Here is a 20,704-nt window from a genome sequence, read left to right as displayed (position 1 = left end):
TCTTCTCTAAGTCTACTAGAAAAGTTAAGCTTACTTTATAGTTAACTAAGAGAAAGTAATTACTCTCTAACTTATAAGGCTCTAGTAACCTACCTTACTAGACTATATTCTAAAGCGTAATAGTAACTAGTAGTTTTTTCTACTAAGGTATACTTTCTTTTAGCCTTAACTCTAATCTTTTAATATATTAGACTTACTATTAGATCTCTAAAAGCTATAACACTTTACTTCTAGATATAGAGTATAACTATAGAAGATATATATTATAGTTTAGAAACTTATAAAAGCTAATTCTCTTACTACTTAAGAATACGTAGATAAGTTTATTACTCTTCTATAAAATAACACTAATATTCTTCTTATAGCGCTTATAATACCTAAATTTAGAATAAGTATACTATATAATAATATTCTTAGATAGAAAGTTTTTTAATATATTAACTATCTACGCCTATATAAAGCTTAATATACCTAGATAAACGTCTTATATATAGAAGAGAGATTAGTTTTATAGAAGTTATACTACTATTAATTATATATACTTACTAAGAGGTCTAAGCACTAATATTAGTATATATAAGAGGTAACGTAAATAATAAGAGTATTATAGTATATTATATATTTATAAATACAAATCTACTCTTTTTTTTAACCTATATTATTACTAGAAACTAGACTTCTATATACTAAGCCTTACTACTCTTCTATATTTTTTAATAGCTATACCTACCTCTTTACTTTCTTCTAGAGCTAAATCTAGAGCTAATTAATATTATTATTATTCTCTAGTTATATTATTACTTTATATAACTTTTTTGCTATTAGATAGTAAAGTATTACTAATATATCTAGGTATATCTATAAACCTAAAATTAGAAAAATAGCTTAGCTAAAGAGTTCTTATAATATAGAGACTAGTGTTAGCTCTAGCTTTATATTACTAGTATAGATAGATACTCTTTAGAGTAGTAGAAAGAAATAGCTATTATTAGGCGTTCTCTATACCTACTATATTTAACTATATATAGACTAATTCTATAAAGAATATAATCTTAGCTTAAGCTATCTAAGAAGACTAGACCTAAAAAACTATAATAGAGTTTATTCTAGAAATATTTCTAGTTCTATTACGTAACTTAATACTTACTAAACCTACTAGAAGTAATTATATTACTAATATAAACTTACTTTAGTTATCTATACGCTTTAAGTAAGTACTAGTGTTATAGACTATATCTGTAGTGTTAATATAATAAAGACTATTAATAAGTCTTTACTATACTTTTAGACTACTATTATACCTAATTATTATCTTAGTCTATACTAATATTAAATCTAGCATTATTTTCTATACCTATTCTTAACGCTAGACACTACGTCTATAGAACTTACAAAACGTAGTATATAATACTTACTAAGAGATATGTTAGAGAAAAAAGAAAAGGTAAGTAGTATAATAATTATATATACTATAGGTATATAGTATCTCTAAAGAACTTTCTAAGCTATTTAATTTTATCTAAAGAAGAAAAGCTACGCTAAAAGAATAAGCCTAAACCTTAAAGTATTAAGTAATAGTAGCTTACTACTCTTACTACTAAGTAAGAGAGTCTACTACTACATAACTAAAGCACTATTAGAAGTTTTTCTTCTAGTATACTAGGCTCTAACCTCTTTTACGTAACCTACTTTATATACTAGAATACTATTATAGAGAGACTTAGAGATATCTATTCTTTAGAGTAGCTTTTTTAGAATTTTAAAACACTTATTAATTATTATAAGACTAATATAACTACTATTACTTTATCTAGACTTCTTACTATATCTCTAAATAACTATACTAACTATAGTTAGTAATTTTATAAGTTTAACTTTCTTCTCTAATTTATCTACTAAAGTATATAGTTAAAGTTACTTAGCTCTAAGTTAAAGAGTACCTAGTTACTAGAGATAGTAGAGCTAAATCTACACTCTTTCTTACTTTTAAGATATAGTTACTATTAGAGAATAATTAGTAAGCTAATACTATACTATTATAATAATTAAAAAGATACTTAGCATAGAAAAGCTATATCTAGCTAAGATAAGTTATAATAGCTACTTAGAATTCTTAACTAATTTTAACTTTAGTTCTAGAATAATATAAATTCTATACACTAAGATTACTTTACATTTATTTAGCTTTAGTAGAAGTACTAGAGGCAGCGTGTCTAAATATCTACGTAACTACCTTTTATAGGCGTATAAAATCTATAATCTTAAGAGTATTAAGTAGCCTAGTAAACTAATTTATCTAAGTAATCTCTAGAATCTACCTAGCTCTTAGTATAATACTAGTGCTAAGCTTCTTATTACTTTTAGATAAGTATTTTATTATTATTCTTTAAGTGTAGAGTAGTATATTCTAGAATAATAGACTATTAAAAAGATATATAAGTTAAGAAAACTCTTAGTAAAGCTTTATAAAAAGTTTTAAAAGCTATTAACTACTTCTAGAGAAAGACGTTATAGCTTAGAAACTAGTAGATCTAAATTATAAGTGTCTTAGAAATAGAGTTAAGAATATAATTATATCTACTCTAGTAGAATAGAAGTCTATTAAGAAGTAGTTAGGTCTCTAGGTAAGATAAATATTAGATTAAACATACTCTTTATTATACTTAGGTAAGATCTAAGAAGTATAGGCTAGTAATTAGATAGTAATAAATTTATATTAACTATAGATATAATAATATAAGTATTCTAACTAATATAATAATAGTAATACATAAGCGCTTAGGTATATAGTTAGTAGTTAGGTTTATAGCTACTTCTTTCTAATATATACTAACCTACTAAAGGTACTTTTTCTCTTCTTAGTCTTATTATTACTCTCTTTCTACTCTTTTATTTCTATAACTATTATTTTATCTTCTTCTAAACTTTTGCTTATATAACTATAAATATTTCTCTTTTCTATAATAATAATGTTTTATAGCTTATATAGAGTTTTCTTTAGTTAAAGTAGTAGATAGTTAGACTACGTCTATTCTCTATTAATAGATGTAATAGTTTTATTTCTTTTATAATTGTCTTATTACTAGACTTTATTAGTAATAGTATTAATAAGTAGACTAAGTATCTTATTCTATATAACCTATTAAATTGTAAGAAATATATACCTAGAAAGATTACTCTTAGTAGGCGTTACCTTCTAAGTATTATCTTTAGCTAGTAGAATATAGTCTTTTCTTCTAATAGTAATAGACACCTTATTAATAACTAAGGCTATAGTTAAACTTATTAGCTTTATAGTTTTAATAATAGTTAACTAGTATTACCTTAGCCTATAATTATTAGAAGGTAGTTTAGATAGCGCCTAGTCTAGTAAATCTACTCTTTTATATAGTTTCTTATATTATACGTAAACGTTAGCTTTCTAGAGCTAGTCTCTAGCTACCTATATCTACTTAAAACTATTCTTAGTGCTAGGCCTTAACTCTAGAATAATATCTTAGAACTATAAAAGATTCTTTCTTTCTATCTAGTAAAGGCTAAGTTTATTAAGAATAGCTTTTAAGAAAAGTTAGTATTCTAAGAACTTTAGAAGCGTTAGCTACTTCTAGCTATCTAAAGTAACTAGAAAGCTTTCTTATTTCTATAGAGAAAGTAGAATAGTAATAGAAAATATAGCTATAGATAGTAACTCTTAGACTTACTAGCTTTTATTAGAGCTTAGAGCTTACTAACTATAACTAGAAGAGAACGTTTAAAATAAGGTATAGAGTAGAGTCTAGTTCTAAATCTATATAGAGATTAGTAAGTTAAAGTAATAGTAGAAAGAATATAGTACTATAGAAGTTTATTTACTAGTATAGTATCTATAGTAAAGACTTCTCTATCTTCTATTCTTCTACTAGTCTTTCTCTAGATCTTTTATAAACTTACATCTATAGAATAGATCTAGATATATCTTTAGTCTATTAGCGTTCTTAGTAGATAATAATAAATTAGTAAGGCTATTATTAGAGAGTTTAAGATTACTATTATATATATATAATAAGTGTACTTAACTTATACTAAGAAGAGATTCTCTAGTAAAACTATAGAGTTTAGAGAGTATTAGTAATATAAGGTAAATAGAGTTACTAGAGTAAATTAAAGAACTAATAAATTCTTATAGATAGAAACACGTGTCTATCTATTATTTATTAGAAAGTTAGAGTTTATAGTAGTAATTAATTAGAACTAATATATTATCTATATATTAGAGTATAATAGATAACTCTATATACCTAGATAAGTAGATAGCCTATTCTTTTACTAGCTAGCTTAATATTACTTACTCTCTCTTATATTAATAATTAGAGCTATAATAAGCTTTTATTATAAGTAGCGTGTTAATACAAAGTTAGTTAAGAATATTAAAAGTTGTCTTCTACTTATTATAGAATAGATAGTAGAGTTTCTTACTTTCTAAAAGCTATATAGTATTCTTATAACTAACCTTAGTAAAAATAGAGTTAATATAGAGCTTATTAGAGGTTTATATACGTTTTTATATCTCTTTATTATAGAAAATACCTTTAAGTAGTTTACTAATAAACTTTATCTAGGTTCTAACTATACTACTATAGATAGTAGATTAATTATTAATCTACTATATAATTTTCTATACAAAGACTTAATATTAGCGCTAAGGTAGACTAAGAAATAGTTAAAATATCTAAAGCTAGAGCTACTTTAGATATACTAATTTAATGTAAAGATAGGTATTATTAATCTAAAGCTAGGTTAATAGGCTTTGTTCTTTATAGTAATAGTCTCTAAATTTCTAAAATATTTCTATATTATTCTACTACGCTGCTAGGTTAATCTTAATATAGTAAACTACTAACGTATAAGAACTAGAGTGCCTTTACTACGTACTAATTAAGAGATTATATTTAATAACCTTTTAGCGCTTTTTACTATATACAAAGATTAGGTCTATAATACTTTTACTCTTATTTTTTATACCTTATAGAGTAAGGTAATTTATATTAACCTAACTAATAGAGTTAAATTCTATAGCTAGTGTATACCTAACTCTAATATAATAATATATAACCTTCTTAAAGTTTATTTAAAATTATAGAATTTATTAAGAAATACTATTAACTAGTTATTAGATTTCTTAGAAAACGTACCTAATATACATATTACCTTTAATTCTATAGAGCTACTAGTGTGTAATATATTTCTTATTAACTAGAAGAAAAATATATTATATAATATAGAGTATAAGTATACTATATAAAGAAGTAATATAAAGTTTAATAAAGAATAGATTAATTCTAAGTTTAACTAGCACTTTCTCTTCTACTAATCTAAAGATAACTTAATTATCTACACTTACTATAATAAAAATAATCTAGACTTAATAGTTATAGACTCTTACACAATTAATATAACTAAATCTAGTAGTAGTTTATAATTTAATAACGCTATAAGAGTAAATAGTTATATAGTAATATTAAGGCTTTATACTAAATAGAATAGTATTACTAACTATAATTCTATAGTACTAAAGAGCTTTAGTAATAAGAGTTCTAGTAACTATACTACTAGCGTCTCTATAGTAGTAACTTAGACTAGTTTCTTATTTTATAATAAAATTAATAAGTAATATTATAAACTAAGCTACTATAGCTATATTATTTTATATAATTACCTATATAGTAACATAATAATAGTTAAATATACCTAGCTTACTAAGAAAGTAGAAAGGTATAAGACTAGTAGTATACTCTCTATATCTTTAGTAGGTAGTACGTAGACTAAAAGATATATTATAATAAGATTTCTCTCTTATTATACGCTAGTAGACTCTAAGTTAGCTAATAAAAAGTTAACGTTATAACTATTTAAGCCTACTATAACTATAAACTAGAATTCTTCTACTTATATAGCCTAAGACTTTATCTACGTTATAATAACTAGATATATTTCTATTTTAGGCAAAATTTCTAGCTTAGACACTACTATTCTTCTTCTATCTACTAAAATAAGTATTTTGCTAGACTTAAGAGATTACAAAAAATATAATATAAGAGATCTACTAAGATAATAGACTTACTCTTAGTCTTAAGTATTTAGTAGAAATCTTTAAGATAGTAACCTCTAGTTATTACTACTTAATTACTCTTTCTTAAAGAATAGCGCGAAGCCTCTAAGTAGGCTCTATAACTTTAATAATAGTTTAGTGTATTAATACTTTTATAATCTCTTTAAGTAGAGTAATTCTAGTATACTTATAACTATTTATAGGCTATTAGGCGTTCTATAGTAGTAATAGAATTATAGAGACTTATAATTAATAAATAACTTCTTTTTTTATTCTATATACTAGTAAGTTATAACTTAAATATTTCTCTCTATCTTTTACTAGAGCGTGTCTAGCTATAATCTAGATATTTTACTAACTTTTACTAGACTACTACAGCGTATTTTAGCTAGCTAGAGTTATTTATATAGACTCTAAATAAGCGCTTTTATTATTAAATACTAGAAAAAATTCTAGAAGAAGTATAATAAGATCTAATTAATAAAAAAAAGCTAGAAATATATTTTTCTTAAATGCCTTACTATATATTATCTTATAAATAAATCTAACTTTAGAATTACGCTATAAGATCTAATTATATTATCTAGTCTTACTATAAGCTTTAAGCTCTATTATAATTACTATCTAAGTAAAGAGAGCTATAGATTTCTTTACTCTAATCTTATATACGTATTATCTAATAAAAACTATAGTTATAGAAAGTACTATAAACGCTAAGTAATAGACGTAAAGTTTATTTCTTATATAATTATACGCTTTCTATATAAACTTATATAAGAACTCTATATATTTACTATATTCTAAGCTTATATTCTATATTATAAGTATTAGAAATCTAAAGAGATATATAATAATAAAATAGAATTATATAATAGATATAAAGAGATATAAACTCTCTATAAAAGAAAAGCTTATACTACCTACTATAAGAATAGAAATAAATAGTTTTACTCTTAGAACTATAACTAGATATATTATAATAATAGCTATACTAATGTTGTTTTCTATTCTAGAAGTAGAAAAGAGTATAACGTATAGTAGGTAGCGTAAAAGGCTATTATTAAAGAGAATGCGCGTATTACTATATACATTAAATATTAGCATAATATAGAAGATTATCTATATACTAATAATTAGGTCTATTCTCTCTATTAGCTATAAATTAATTAGAGTAAAAAAGTAGTATATAAATAGCTAAGATATAATAAGTTTATTATATACTTTTAGAAGAAGTGTACACTTACCTATACTACCTAAGTATTTAACGTAGAAAACTTAGATAGACAGGTCTTTTCTTAACTAAGAAGAGGTAAGTATATAGTTCCTTAGTTCCTATATAATTAGTAGTATTTAAATTTAACTTTTACTTTCTTAACTATTTACACACTTTGTACCGCCACCTTATGGTCTATGGTCTCCGTGGGAGGTCTGATACGCCCCAAGTGATGGTTCACTCATACTACGTTTGTGTATAACGCGCTGATGTGGTACAGCTGAGTTGGGTGATGGGAAGCTTGTGATAAGTTCGCTGCACTGGGTGAGTTAGACGCTGGGCTCTTAACACCGTCAGCGCGCACATACCGTAGCTGTCCGCGGTAAGACCAAGTTTGAAGAGGCCCCCGCACTCATGAGATCAGCTCCGGTTGCGTAGTCATCCTTATGCGCCACCTCATATAATGTTGCTGGTATGTCGAGTTCGCGTGAGTTTCTTGGTGCCATGAGGACGCGGTCCCGATCGCGCGAGGGAGCCAATGGGGAGATAGCAACCGGGGATCCTCCCAGGGCAGTCACAATATGACCTTCGTCTATAGCAGGCGAGATAACACTGGCGCCATCGAGCTCTGGTGTGATTGGCGGGAAATATGAGGGGATAGGTGTAGCTGTTGGCCTGGGAGAACATGCTTCAGATTCCAGATCGCTCGTCCGGCCGTAAGCTTCCATTTGCGCAGTGATCTTCTTCAGCTTTCGAATGTCGCTCTTGTAACCTTTGATGTCGAGCTTGAAGAGAATGATTTCCCTAACGTAGAAGTCGATCTCCTGTCGCAAGCTCTCCATCTGCACATCCGGAGTATCGGCAAGAGCCTTTCCCTTCTGTTTAGATTGCTCCCTCCTCAAGCGCTCGTGGAGCCTATCCATCCACCTATCGATGTCTTCCCGTCTTGCAATGGAGGCAAGCTCCGGCCAGCTGTCTTCCCCTTCCCCAGCCATGTGAAGCTTCATTGCCGCATGCCGTCTGATTTCAGCCTGCAACAAGAGTTTGTGATGCTCCAGCTGCCTTTCCACTGTACAAATGACCCTGTCCTTCTCCTCAATTACGGATTCGCGATTCAGGATTGCGGCTCGAAGTCTTTCCATATGCGTGTCTGGGTGGTGTGTGCCTGAACGACTGGCAGTTGTCTTGTGCTCCTGTTCTAGCTCGCTGTGTGCCCGTCGTAGCTGTTCTCGCTCTTTCTCCAGTTTCGCAATGCGATGATCTTTCTCCCTGACCTGGTCTTGCAGACGCTCAATGTGCGCAACAAAAGAAGCTAGCGTTGCGTTCTCTTGCGAGTCAAGCTCTGAACTGATCGGCGAAGCACTCGAGAAGACCGTACTCATACTCATACGTCCATCGGAAGTTGGGTGGCTCGTGCTAGGTGGTCCTTTTGAGATGAGGTCGAAGGGTGATTTCCCATTCACTAAATTCGAAAGTTGCTCTTCCGCGTCCAGTCGCTCAGTGTTGGCGATCTCGAGACGGCTCTCGAGATGATCAATAGTGTTTTGCAGAGCCTGCGTGGATTTGGCAAGCTTGTCAGCGTGCGCTGCCTTGTCCTCGAACTCAGCACATCTCATCTCGGTCAGTCCTAGTGTTGAACGAAGCTCTCTCTCGCTTTTCTTCGATTCGTTCAACTTCGCCATCAATGATTCAATCTGCTGTTGGAGAGCGACATTGTTTTGTCTGTACTGATTGAGCTCTGGGAGCAGGTTCCGAGTTGTCGTTTCTGGCCGACGTGTGGCGCTGAGCTTCCGCTTCAAGCTCTCCTGACAGTCCAAATTAGCAGTGGGTTTCAGAAGGAGAGCAGGTGTATCATTACCATCTCTGGGCTGCTTTCTGATCGCCGGTGTGAACGCTGTTTGCTTTCAAATTCGATCGGACAGACAAAGTCGGGGTCTTTCGTAATCGGCGGGGTTTCGCGAATCGACGTGTGTGGCGGCTCAGCGCTATCCGAGACAAACGAAGTATTATTCCTCGACGCTAGACACGTTTAGCATGCTGAACTGATAGCTGGTGTCACGGGTGCACAGCTCGAAAAGCCATACTGGTTGATCCAACACGTTGGAAGAGAGCGTCTTCACAAAGCAGTGAAGTGTAGTGGTGGACTGGACAAGGATACTTGGAACGATACTCACCCTGGTGCAGGCCGTGCTTGCTGTTCTGCTCTTGAAGCAACCGAATGTGATCTTTCAGAGATGCAACCTCCGCAGAGTGTGCGTCCACGAGGCTTGCAACTTGTGCTTCGTGCGACGATCTCAAGGCGGCGAACTGAGATTGTAGGACTGAGTTTTTCTGATTCTGTGTGGCAATGATCGCTTTTAGCTCGTCGATCTGGTTGCTACGCGTCGATGAATTGGTTGCAGTAGACGCCTGGGTATAGTTAGTATTTGGATGCAATACATGCTGGGCAACTAAAACGGCCCGAATTGGCCATTACGAGGCAGAGAAAGAGGCATGGCGATGAGACTAGTGGTGACGGTTTGTGTGCAAGTGCCGCCCGCGCAACGTGAGAATGTGAAACCTGACACCACCACTATTCGCCTGCCAGGCCTCCGATCCGCGGATACAACAATACATTGCCAGCGAGCAGCCAGAAGCCATGGCCTGACGGCAGAGAAGTACATCTAACTCAGGCACACATCGTCGCATCAGAGTTGGAGATGGTACACAAAGAAGTTCTGAAACTGTTTCGTTATGCAGTCTTCTTGTTTGTCCAGTAAATACGCCTCTATCAAGAAACAAACAGCACTCACTTCATTTTGACTGTTGCGTCGGCGCTTTTCGGTATCCCGATCACGTACTTTCTTCTCTTGGACCTGCCGCATCTGACTAGAACCATGCCTGCCACTTCTGTTTGTCGAAACCTTTCCGTCCATGGCAGAGAGCGCAGTAATCAGGTCCGGTCTCGAACGTCTCCGCATTCCGGTTTTGTTCAAACACTTGTCATCCAATGCCGCTGGTAGACCGGCTTGGGCCATAACACGTGAATCAAGTGCATCGCCGATAGGAACGTTTCTCATGATGCTATACCGCGAGCTTAGTTCTGGAACGCTTCTCGTATGATTCAATGGTGACGAGACCAAATCCAATGCATTCAAGCATGTACTCCCGTGGCTCAAGCGCTTGTCAAGTGGGTAACTCTCCCTTCGAAAGAGCTGGATTGTGGGTTGGACGGACACTGGAGTCGTACAGGATGGAAACCCTTGATTCTCTAAGAGAAGAGAACCAGGGAGCTCAGCAGGTAGTTCTGCAATCGATGGTACCGAGGCGGACCGTGGGCGACTGGGCAGAGGCTTTTCTATGGAGGCAGATCTCGAGCATGCAATCGTACTGGGCACCGGAGAGCGCAACATGTCGCTAGACGCAGTCTGGAGGGTCGTGACAGTCTTGAACACGGCTGTATCGTACTGGGGTGTGATAGGACTGGATACATGTTGTCTGTCGTCCGATGGAAAGATGACGAGGTTAGTTGAACGTCGTTTTTCAACTTTCAGCGTAGTCTGGAAGAGATGATTAGCGAATGGTAAGGCACCACAAGACAGCTGCAGACACCGACTTCCAGACGGTCGCTGACATTGGTGTACGGGTCGTCTCGTTGTGCATAAGATGTCGTTGTCTTTGGCAGCGCACTGACATGGTTCTGTGCCTGTTATCGTACCTTTGCTTCAACGTCGGTGTTGGACTCGGGCTCAATCGACTCAATCGATAGCAACCCCCCAGTGCGATAGTAGGGCTCTGAACTAGACTGGCGTTTTGACCAGGAAAGGATTCGCTTGGACGGCATTGCGCGATCGTTGCGCACGCCGCACTCAGTGGCAGCAATACAGCGGAGGCATGAAGATAGGATGGAAACTACAGGCGCTCGGGCTACGATATGGTGCGAAGAGAGAGAGATAGGCGGAAAGGCAATCGCCAGAGAGTTTGCGGGCACTGGGACGATGGTTTGGCTACGTTTGCAAGGCGCCCATCTTGGCCGCCTTCATAACGCCCGCTGTCATGTTTCGGGGCTGCAAACCACGCCGTACCTGTCTGGATCCGGCTGAAGACGCTGCTGCAGGGGCCAAATGGGCCGACTGGGTGGGAGAGAAACACAAGCTCCTTGCATATCGTATACATAGGCGCCTTGGAGTGGATAGTGGCGCCGCCGTGTACATGCAGCGAATAGACGAGATGAAGATGAGGCGCGGTAGCGCGACGCCGTGACGAAGTTGCAGGAAGCTTGGGCCTCTGGGGAAGTCGCGACCGACAGCTTCAATCGCTAACCGGCTATTGCGTACTAGTCACATTCCTTTCTGCTTCTTTGCGCAGCCCACTACTAATTACGGTGTAATGGTCTAGCCGGCTACCACCGCAGTGCAGGCGACTTGGCATCGCCCCCAGGAAGCCCGTTGACGTTGGCTGTATCCACCAGCCACTAGAGAAAAAGTTGGGATCGTCATTGCGCCCCCAATCTCGACACCGCGACTGCGCCCCAGTGCTCAGCAATCGGGCCCGATATGGCGAGAGACCTGTCGCCCTACAGCGCGCGACGGCTGCTTACGCAACAGCTAGTCCAAGGCCAGACTGCCTCGCCCCCGGCAGTCGAGGGCAGGAACGGAAGCCCGAGCAGGTTGTCGAGACATGTATCCGAACGCGTTGGGAAGGAGCCTTCGATAGCATCTGGTCGCCGCTCGAGAAGTCGATCGAGAGAGAGGAAGCCCGAGGACGTACCGAACGCCCGTGAGCCAAAGGCCACGACAGTCGAGCCAAGCGCTGTCCGCAGGCGGGAACGGTCGCCGGAACCATACAGGAAGCCACGAGGCTCCTCCAGAGAGAAGAAGAGCGATGGATCAAGAGAGCGGAGGAAGGACCGATCCAGAGACAGGCGACGAGACCGGTCACGCGACAAGAGGCGAGAAAGATCGGGCGACAGAAAGAGAGATCGCTCGAGGGACAGAAGGCGCGATCGCTCCCACGACAAGGACGGAGACAGGAACAGAAAGCGCGATCGCTCTACGGACAGACACGGCCGGCGAGATCGCTCGCGGTCCAGAGAGCGACGCCGCCGCGACAAGTCCAAAGAGGGCAGACGTTCACGCTCGCCCATACCGTACCGTTCTCGCAAACCGCGCACCCGCTCGCCCTCTGCATCCACATCTCCACCGCCCAAACGTCACCGGCGCACACGCTCTCCATCGCCTTCGCGCTCACCGCCGCCCCACAAGCGGGCCAAACAACCGCTACCTTCACAAGAAGTCTCCTTCCGGGGGCTTGACGACTCGGCCCAACCACCCTCCAAGTATGGCGGCGCACCGCCTGACAAGGAGAAGCCCAACTTCAAGCCTACTGGCGCGCTAGCCAAAGCTGCCAACCGCGTAGAAGGCACCAAGATCTCCCTCAAGTACCACGAGCCGCCCGAGGCACGCAAACCGCCCGCTTCACAACCCTGGCGCATCTTCGTGTTCAAGGGCGACGATGTGCTAGAGACCATCGAACTCTGGAACAAGAGCTGCTGGCTACTGGGACGATCTCGGGAAGTCGCCGATTACGTTCTCGACCACCCTAGCTCAAGTGGACAGCACGCAGTCATCCAGTTTCGGTACATACAAAAGACGGTGGAAGACGAATTCGGTGTCAAGAGCCACAAGGGAAAAGTCAAGCCCTACATCATTGACCTGGAAAGCAGTAATGGCACAGAGCTCAACGGAGAGGATCTCGAGGCGAGTCGCTACTTTGAGCTGAGGGACAAGGACATACTCAAATTTGGAGGCAGTGAGAGGGAGTACGTCGTCATGCTGCCACCAGCAGAGTCTAAGTAGGAAGGAATGAACATAGCAGAAGCCACAGACGACCATTGCGCAGTTGCAATAACAATTGCGGGTGTCACATACAAATCTCTCGCTGTCATAGAAGCTGAGTCCAGATGTACATAATAGAGAAAGAAAAAACATGTCAAATCATACGTGGATGAACATCACCAAGGGGGTGGGTTGTGTCGCTATGTATCGAAGATGAAGCTAACATTGCCATTATGTCTCGAATATGCTCCAAACATCATCAGTGGCCTTGGACAGAATGTTTCTGAGGCATGTTGACGTTGAGGTACGCGATCCCCTTGATAAGTTTCGTGTTAAATCAAGGTACGCGCCGAGTAGGTGAATATGATGACCGTACTAAAGCTTCCTCGGGCTAGCTATCGTGCTCCGAACTCAGCATCCTCGGATCGCATTCTATTCTCCGTCGCACTTGTCTTGATGATGCAATGATGGGCGTCCGGACGTGGAGAGCGGCGCGTAATCAGGTACAGGGTCCAGTGTACGACAAGGATGCCGCCTCCCGACTTGGCAGGAACCGCCGTCATCAGCCTCCCCACAGTTCGTAATGCGCAGACATCGTCTTGCGCGTCCGTCTTCTTCCCTTCTTTATACCCCTTTTTACTTAATTCTTGTAATACACCATGGCGCTTTTGCGACGCTATGGGCTATACACCGTCCTCGCCGTGGGCTTCCTGTACATGCTTTGGTCCCTCAGCTTTCCATACGAGCAGCCTGGCGACGCGCCTGTAAACGCCGACAAAGGCCCGGAGAGCCAGCAAAGCCAACAACCAAAGAAAGAGCAAAAGTACAAGTCTTTCGATTGGACAAAGGTCCCCTTCAAAAACCGCATCGAGTCCCTCGTTCCACTACCAGCCGGCGAACCGAAAGCCTTACCACCCATACAATTCAACTTTGGACAAGAAGATGCTACGGCCAAGAACATACGCGAGACGAGGAAGGAAGAGGTTAAGAAACAATTCCTGAAATGCTGGAAGAGTTACAGAAGCCACGCATGGATGCACGACGAAGTCCGACCTATAAGCGGAGAGGCAGCGGATCACTTTGGAGGCTGGGCGGCCACCCTCATCGACGCGCTCGACACACTATACATAATGGGCTTTGAAGAGGAGTTCTCGTCCGCCATCAAGGATATCGAACAAATCGACTTTGGATACACCGATTTGGACCACATCAATGTGTTCGAGACGAACATACGGCATTTGGGTGGTCTTCTGGCAGCTTTCGAGCTTAGCGGGGACCAGAGGTTATTGAACAAGGCGAAGGAGGCGGGCGAGATGCTATACCATGCATTCGACACACCAAACCACCTACCAATCACGCGATGGCAATTCCGTGCAGCGGGCGAGGGCAAACCACAGGTAGCGGACGAGCAGGTCCTCCTTGCGGAGATCGGAAGTCTGACCATGGAGTTCACACGCCTCTCGCAATTGACCGGGGACCCGAAATGGTACGACGCGGTCAACAGGGTAACCAGACTTCTCGAAGAACAGCAGGACAAGACCAAGCTACCGGGCATGTGGCCTCTCATTGTCAACGCTCGAACTGCGGACTTCACTGCTGACAGTGGGTTCACCCTGGGGAGTATGGCTGATTCAACGTACGAGTATATTGGCAAGCAATATGCGCTGCTCGGTGGTCAAGACGCCATCTATCGCAAGATGTACGAGAGAGCGATGGACACGGCATCCAAATATGCCTTGTTCAGGCCATCAACCCCAGAGAACTCCGACATGCTCATGTCAGGATTTGTCCGTGCCGAAGGTGCGACAACGGCGTTGGACCCAGAGATGCAACACTTGGCATGCTACACAGGTGGCATGTTTGCCCTCGGCGGAAAGCTATTCCAGAACGACGAACATGTCACGATCGGTCGGAAGTTGGCAGACACTTGTGTTTGGGCCTACAAGGCATCGCCCGCAGGTATCATGCCGGAAGTATCGCATCTCCTCATGTGCGACAATACGACAACCTGCGTATGGGACGAGAAAGCATGGCTCGATGGTATACTATCCCGGACATCTAATGCTGCGGACGAAAAGGATCCGTTGAAGAACATTGCGAACCTCCGCCTCCCCAGCGGCTTCATCAGTGTCGATGATAGAAGGTACATTCTCAGGCCGGAGGCTATCGAGAGTGTCTTCATCATGCACCGCATCACAGGGGAGCAGCAATGGCAAGCTGCTGCATGGGATATGTGGACGGCTATACAGCGCTCCACAGACACTGACATCGGTAACTCTGCATTGATAGACGTATCTGCCGACTCTCCACCGAGAGCGGACAGCATGGAGGTAAGTCGTCTCTTAGTTCCTTGTCAGAAGACATCGAGCGTGTACTAACACGCCTACAGAGCTTCTGGATGGCGGAAACGCTAAAGTACTTTTACCTGACGTTCAGCGAGCCAAACGTCATCAGCCTGGACGACTGGGTCTTCAACACCGAAGCCCATCCCTTCCGCATCCCGAAACCAAAGGCAGCGTAACACGCATAACGGCCACATTGTTCATACACACGGTCACATACAGCTTTTCTGGCGTGACTTGGGAAAAGATATACCCGTAATTTATACAATGATATTCGTAATTTCATGGAGACGACTGAGTTCTTGCTTGTTTCCTTTCTTTCTTATTCATACACCATCTCCTCATAGACACATGTCTAGTGTGTACCGTAGTTAGGTCCACCGATGCCCTTCTCACCGGGCTTGTTGGCGCTCGGGTCGACGCCGACGTTTGAGTTTCCGCTGTCTGAAGCTACGGGCGCTTCGCCGGGCGCGTGGCCTTCCTTCGCTGCGGGTGCGTTTGAGGCACCGAGACCTTTGCCTGTCATATTTGTTAGCATGACATCCCCGCAGAAGTTAAGGAGAGAATGTAAAACGTACTCTCAGCCTCCTGCTTGTTGAACTTGTCTGAAGCAGCATTGCTCTGGCCAGGTGTCTTGGAGTGAGGCATATTGGTTGTTTGGTGTGTGGTTGCGGGTAAACGTAGAATTTGTGTTATTCGCAATGAGTTGGAGTGAAGTGCAATGTAGATGGAGTTCCTATGCTAGAAGACACGCGACGTTTTCTTTGTTTTTGTCGCTCCCATCAGCCTAGTCGTGGCTGTGATGTCACTTTATTCATGATATCATCAGTATGGTGTTAGGATGCGAAAGGGTCCACTTTAGCGCTAGATGCAGGTACGCGATCGCGATGCGCTACTTATCATCGATACTGTTTCGGCGCCAGCATCGAGCTACCTCAAGTGCGGTATGGAGAAGCATAGGGCAAGCTGTATGTATCAAGTTTTCGATAATAAATGCTCATCGCTGGTTCACACGCTACCCAACCCCTTCCATAGCCAAAGGCCTTCCATAAATACAAAGTCTCATGCAAACCTTGAGAAACGTCCGAAAGGAAACGCTAAACGCCAATCCATGCACATCAAGACAAAATCTGTACCCCGTTCCTCTTCACTCTCAGTAGGTCAACATCTTCTGTCCGCCTTTGCCATCATGGCCCTCACCTGGCTTCGCAAAACTACACCACCGGTCCTTGATGGATACAACCTCGTACGTACCCTCCTCCTGGACTGGAATGCTCATACTCATCTCATGACTGATTTCCGTCTTGATCTCCAGCACTTTGCTCTTCCGTCCCTTGTTTGCATTCGTGCTCCGCGTGTAGGTAAACTCGAAAGGCGGTGTACCCCAGAACTGGAACTCTAGATCCGTACCGCCACCCTCATGAATGTCGATCTCGTGGACTTGACCTCCAGAGAGACGTACAGAGGGGATTGGATGAATGGTCTTGGTAAGGTCGAGCGCTGCAAGGCACTCAGAAGCAGAATCGCGTAGACCAGTGATAGTGAACGATCCTGGAAGCTCAGCGAGACGGCGGAAAGTAGTGCCCGGATTGGAGGCCTTGCGCTCTTGCTTCTCGAAGGTGTAGTATACTGTGAAGGGACTTTGGCCACTAAGAGCGAAGGACAGGCGCTCACCGACACAGAAGTCCTGTCGGTCTTCCAGGGGTGTGGCGGTAGGCGCATCATGAACGCTGATTTGCACACGGGGACCACCTGGCGGAGGCTTGAGGGTACATCCACGCGAGTCGCGAACTTTACGGATGGAAATTGACGAGTGACCGAGGTGCATCTTGCGGTGCTCAATCTTGAGATCATACTTGTTTGTGGGGATGCTCTTGTGGACGCTGATTTCCGGCTTAGGGGTACCTTGATGTTTGATCTCCACTTCCAGGTAGAATGGTGCAACGCCCTCCAGCGTGATGGGGATGACTTCTTCGCCCTCTGACTCTCGCGAACAGTAGCTGTATGTCTTTCCAGGTTTATCGAAACGAGCACCAGGACGTGAATGAACCTGTTGCTGAATCGTGATAGGCGAGAAGTGCTTCTTCGAGTGATCGTATCTGGCGTCTGCCAGTTTCAGGAAAGTGTACTCGTAAGTACCAGCCTTGGAGGTTTCGGATCGAATCGACGCAAGACCACCAACGGTGTGCAAGTCCTTTTCGCTGACAGAGGCTGTCTTTCCCTTCTTATCCTTGTATTCCTGTCGGTAAGAAATGTCGAAAGGAGCATTTCCTACGATGTCGTTAGCATTGGCAATGTGTGGGATACTCGGGATAACTTACCGGTTAAAGACACATCGAATGAATCCTCGTCACCCTCGCAGACGGCGTCCTTAATATATTTGCTGCCTTCCAGCACCGCGCTGCTTTCAGGAACACTGAGCGAGGGACGTGCGACCCAAGATACGTCGAATTGGTCAGCCTTTTCATCGATCAAGCCAGGGCAAACAGAGTCCTTAACGGAGATCAACTGATATGTTCCATCTGTCTTGACGTCAAGCCACGAGTTGGGGTTTTGGAAGCTATCCTTCTTGACCTCCTTGGTCTTCAAGTTTTCGTACTCTAGGAACCAAGGGCCGTTTCCAGTAAAGCGAAGAGGAAGTCCGACTTGTCGACTTTCCAAAGCCAAGACTGATTGTTTGCCTTCAATGTGCCCGAAGTACGCCTTGGGTCGTTCGTGACGAACATTGACTCTAGCTACGGGTTTGAGAACCTCTTTGCATTTAGATTTGTCGGTAACACTCGTCAGAGCTACGACGTACTCGCCACCGCTGCTGAGCTTGTCTGTTCGTATCACGTAGTGCGCGGTCTCGGTCTCGATGGTGCGCTTCGTACGCTTGCCATTGTGGACAATTTCGTATTCGAGCTTCCAGGGTGCCTCACCAGCAAAGCCCACGTCAAACTCAACCACATCGTCGATACAAGCTTGCTTAGGTCTACTGCTTTCAATGAAGTATGCCTGTGCGGATGGCTTGACGTCCTGTTGGAGTTTGATGTTGCTAAGGGGCCTCTCTTTGTAAACCGAGTCGCTGATGGTTTTGAATGAGTATTCGTAATGACCCGCATCTGTCGGCGTAAGATCGATCGTACTGCGGAGACTGGCAATCTGAAGTGGCGGCTGCCTGACCTCTCGGCCGTTGTCTTTCTTCTCGGAGTAGGTGACCACGAAAGGTGGACTTCCAACGAAATCAAGGCCAACGCGGAGACCGATGGGGTTGCCCGCGCATTTGTCTATGATGTCCTCGCTGTCTAGCGTGAGATCCGGCTCAGGTGGGTTGTGTAGTAGGCACGAAGTAGGTTCAAAAACCTCACCCTCGCAGAAGTCGGTCGACACAGACTTGATGGTGTAAAGACCGGCGACCTTGATAGTAGGCTGCTCACCCTTTCGCATGACCTGCTTTTGCAGCACAGCATCAGGACTGTGGTAGCCATCCGAGACGATATTCTCTTGGGGTGTGAAGAGATACTCAACGGTATGCGCAGAGTCAATAGCGTTTTTACCCGTAGACTGGTACTGGACGGGCAGACGAGCGGCTTCACCCTTGGGTACCCGAAGCGGGTTCTGTGGGCTACAGCCTCTGAGGAAAGCTGTAGGGCGCTCGTGGACCTCGAATAGTTGACGAATGCCTGCGACCTTGGGCCTTGGGCGCTCGTCATCGTCGACGTTCAGATAGCTCACGAAGTTGCCCAGTCCATCCTGCACCTCCTCGATTTCGTACTCCCAAGAGCCACTAGTCGTGAGAGATTCGTTCAGAGGTACGAGAACCTTGTGCGGGCGTGCCCAGGAAATGTCTTCGCGTCCGCTCTTGACCAGTGCTTGTGATGTGTGTTTCGACAAGGGCGAGATGGCGTCATCTGGCTGCAGATTCTGGAATTGAGACCCGCCGCGGGGCTTTCCATTCACCGTGAGGCGGTACTTGACGTTCAGAGGCGGCGTTCCCTCGACCTCGAGTGCAACGTTGGATAGATCGCTACGGCAGCGATTGTTGCCAGTAGGCTTCACTCGAGCTTGCGGGCAGGTGGCCACGACGACGTTGGTGGACCGCGGTCGGACCAGAAGCTTCGACTGATCCGTAACCTTCTTGAGCAGGTATACACCTGGCTTCTTGATCGTGTAGGCCAGAGTCAATGGATCGTCAGGGTCGGATGACTTCTGCGTCTTCCTAGCCTTCTTCAACATGGCCTTGAGCTCTCCCTTCTTGACGATGATGGTCTCGTTGACGTTCGTATCGATATCGATGCGCAGGATCTCCATCTCGTGGGGTTCGGTCTGGTTGATCATAATCGGGATTTCCAGTTGGGTGACGGACGAGTTCAGACAGAACGACTGCCTATCTGGGTTCAAGACTGCAGAACCCTCAGGCAAGATGTTGACAATCTGCTTTCCGAGAATAAGGGAGGCGTTGTGTAGGATAGCACCAGGCTTGACGCTCCGTTCGCTGATGGCCAATTCGCTATCCCACAAGAAGCCCACCAGCCCCATAAGCCATGCCTGTACCGGTATGCCAATCCTGAACATGAGCATGACGTCGACGCCCGCATGCAGCACGAACAGCAGGAAGGCGGCGCCGTTGCCCCATTCCAGCCAAGGAATTTCCAGTAGCGGTATGCCGAACATGAATAGCACGTCGAAGAAGCACCATTTCAGGCACAGCACTAACGATTCGTCCTCCTCGACAGCCAGCGTGTAGAAGTCGTATGTTCGGTATGCCCATAGGGCGACGTATAGGGCGAAGACATAGAAGCGTTGTTGGGCGGGATCGAGGATGTCGGCGGGTATTAGGGGCCCTGAGCTTGACTGCGCGGGGGCTTTGGGCAGATCTGGCAAGGGCGACTTGATGTTGGGTCGCGGTGTTGTGCCATTCGGGCTCTGGAGGCCGGGGGAGCGGTTCGTGTTCTGTGGTGTTGATGGGAAGCCGCCCACGCCTCGGCGAACCTGGGGTGTGCCGTTCATCGCACCCAGAAGTTAAGCGTCGGCTATATCGTGATCATGGGTTGGGAGATGCGACGAAGATGCGTGTTCGGCCGGGGGGTGATCGGGCGTGTTGCGCTGGGCGGACTGTCGGTGGACGTGAAACTCAAACAAACATTTACCTAGAGTCTACGCGACGAGCGCGACAAGGATGCGGGCTGAGATGGATCCAGCCAATCAGAACTGGATGACGCCGAGCTCGTCACGTGCTAGCGCCCCAACCTTGGAACCTCGA

General features: G+C 42.7%; 5 protein-coding genes across 5 annotated transcripts; 2 read left to right on the top strand and 3 right to left on the bottom strand.

Moving 5' to 3' along the window:
* Nucleotides 1-7,363: 7,363 nt before the first annotated feature.
* J4E85_005829 (uncharacterized protein) lies at nt 7,364-11,124 on the bottom strand (the record flags this gene model as incomplete). The annotated part of the gene is made up of 8 exons (XM_051470071.1): nt 7,364-7,387; nt 7,580-7,621; nt 7,670-9,039; nt 9,476-9,710; nt 10,094-10,364; nt 10,672-10,697; nt 10,749-10,763; nt 10,999-11,124. The coding sequence occupies 8 exons, from the start codon at nt 11,122-11,124 to the stop codon at nt 7,364-7,366; spliced, it is 2,109 nt and encodes a 702-aa protein (XP_051325559.1).
* Nucleotides 11,125-11,836: 712 nt separating this feature from the next.
* Nucleotides 11,837-13,138, top strand: J4E85_005828 (uncharacterized protein; the record flags this gene model as incomplete). The annotated part of the gene is made up of 1 exon (XM_051470070.1): nt 11,837-13,138. One exon carries the CDS (start codon nt 11,837-11,839, stop codon nt 13,136-13,138), a length of 1,302 nt encoding a protein of 433 aa, XP_051325558.1.
* A 638-nt stretch (nt 13,139-13,776) lies between these two features.
* J4E85_005827 (uncharacterized protein) lies at nt 13,777-15,638 on the top strand (the record flags this gene model as incomplete). The annotated part of the gene is made up of 2 exons (XM_051470069.1): nt 13,777-15,447; nt 15,507-15,638. 2 exons carry the CDS (start codon nt 13,777-13,779, stop codon nt 15,636-15,638), a joined length of 1,803 nt encoding a protein of 600 aa, XP_051325557.1.
* Nucleotides 15,639-15,814: 176 nt separating this feature from the next.
* On the bottom strand, nt 15,815-16,107 carry J4E85_005826 (uncharacterized protein; the record flags this gene model as incomplete). The annotated part of the gene is made up of 2 exons (XM_051470068.1): nt 15,815-15,978; nt 16,038-16,107. 2 exons carry the CDS (start codon nt 16,105-16,107, stop codon nt 15,815-15,817), a joined length of 234 nt encoding a protein of 77 aa, XP_051325556.1.
* Nucleotides 16,108-16,612: 505 nt separating this feature from the next.
* On the bottom strand, nt 16,613-20,451 carry J4E85_005825 (uncharacterized protein; the record flags this gene model as incomplete). Its single annotated transcript, XM_051470067.1, has 2 exons — nt 16,613-17,730; nt 17,781-20,451. 2 exons carry the CDS (start codon nt 20,449-20,451, stop codon nt 16,613-16,615), a joined length of 3,789 nt encoding a protein of 1,262 aa, XP_051325555.1.
* Nucleotides 20,452-20,704: the final 253 nt, after the last annotated feature.

This window comes from Alternaria conjuncta, assembly GCF_024043145.1.
Source record: "Alternaria conjuncta strain BMP 0040 chromosome Unknown scaffold_8, whole genome shotgun sequence".
Classification (NCBI taxonomy): Eukaryota; Fungi; Ascomycota; class Dothideomycetes; order Pleosporales; family Pleosporaceae; genus Alternaria; species Alternaria conjuncta.
The sequence above is the reverse complement of the archived record's forward strand: the minus strand, read 5'-3'. Positions and strand labels throughout refer to the sequence as shown.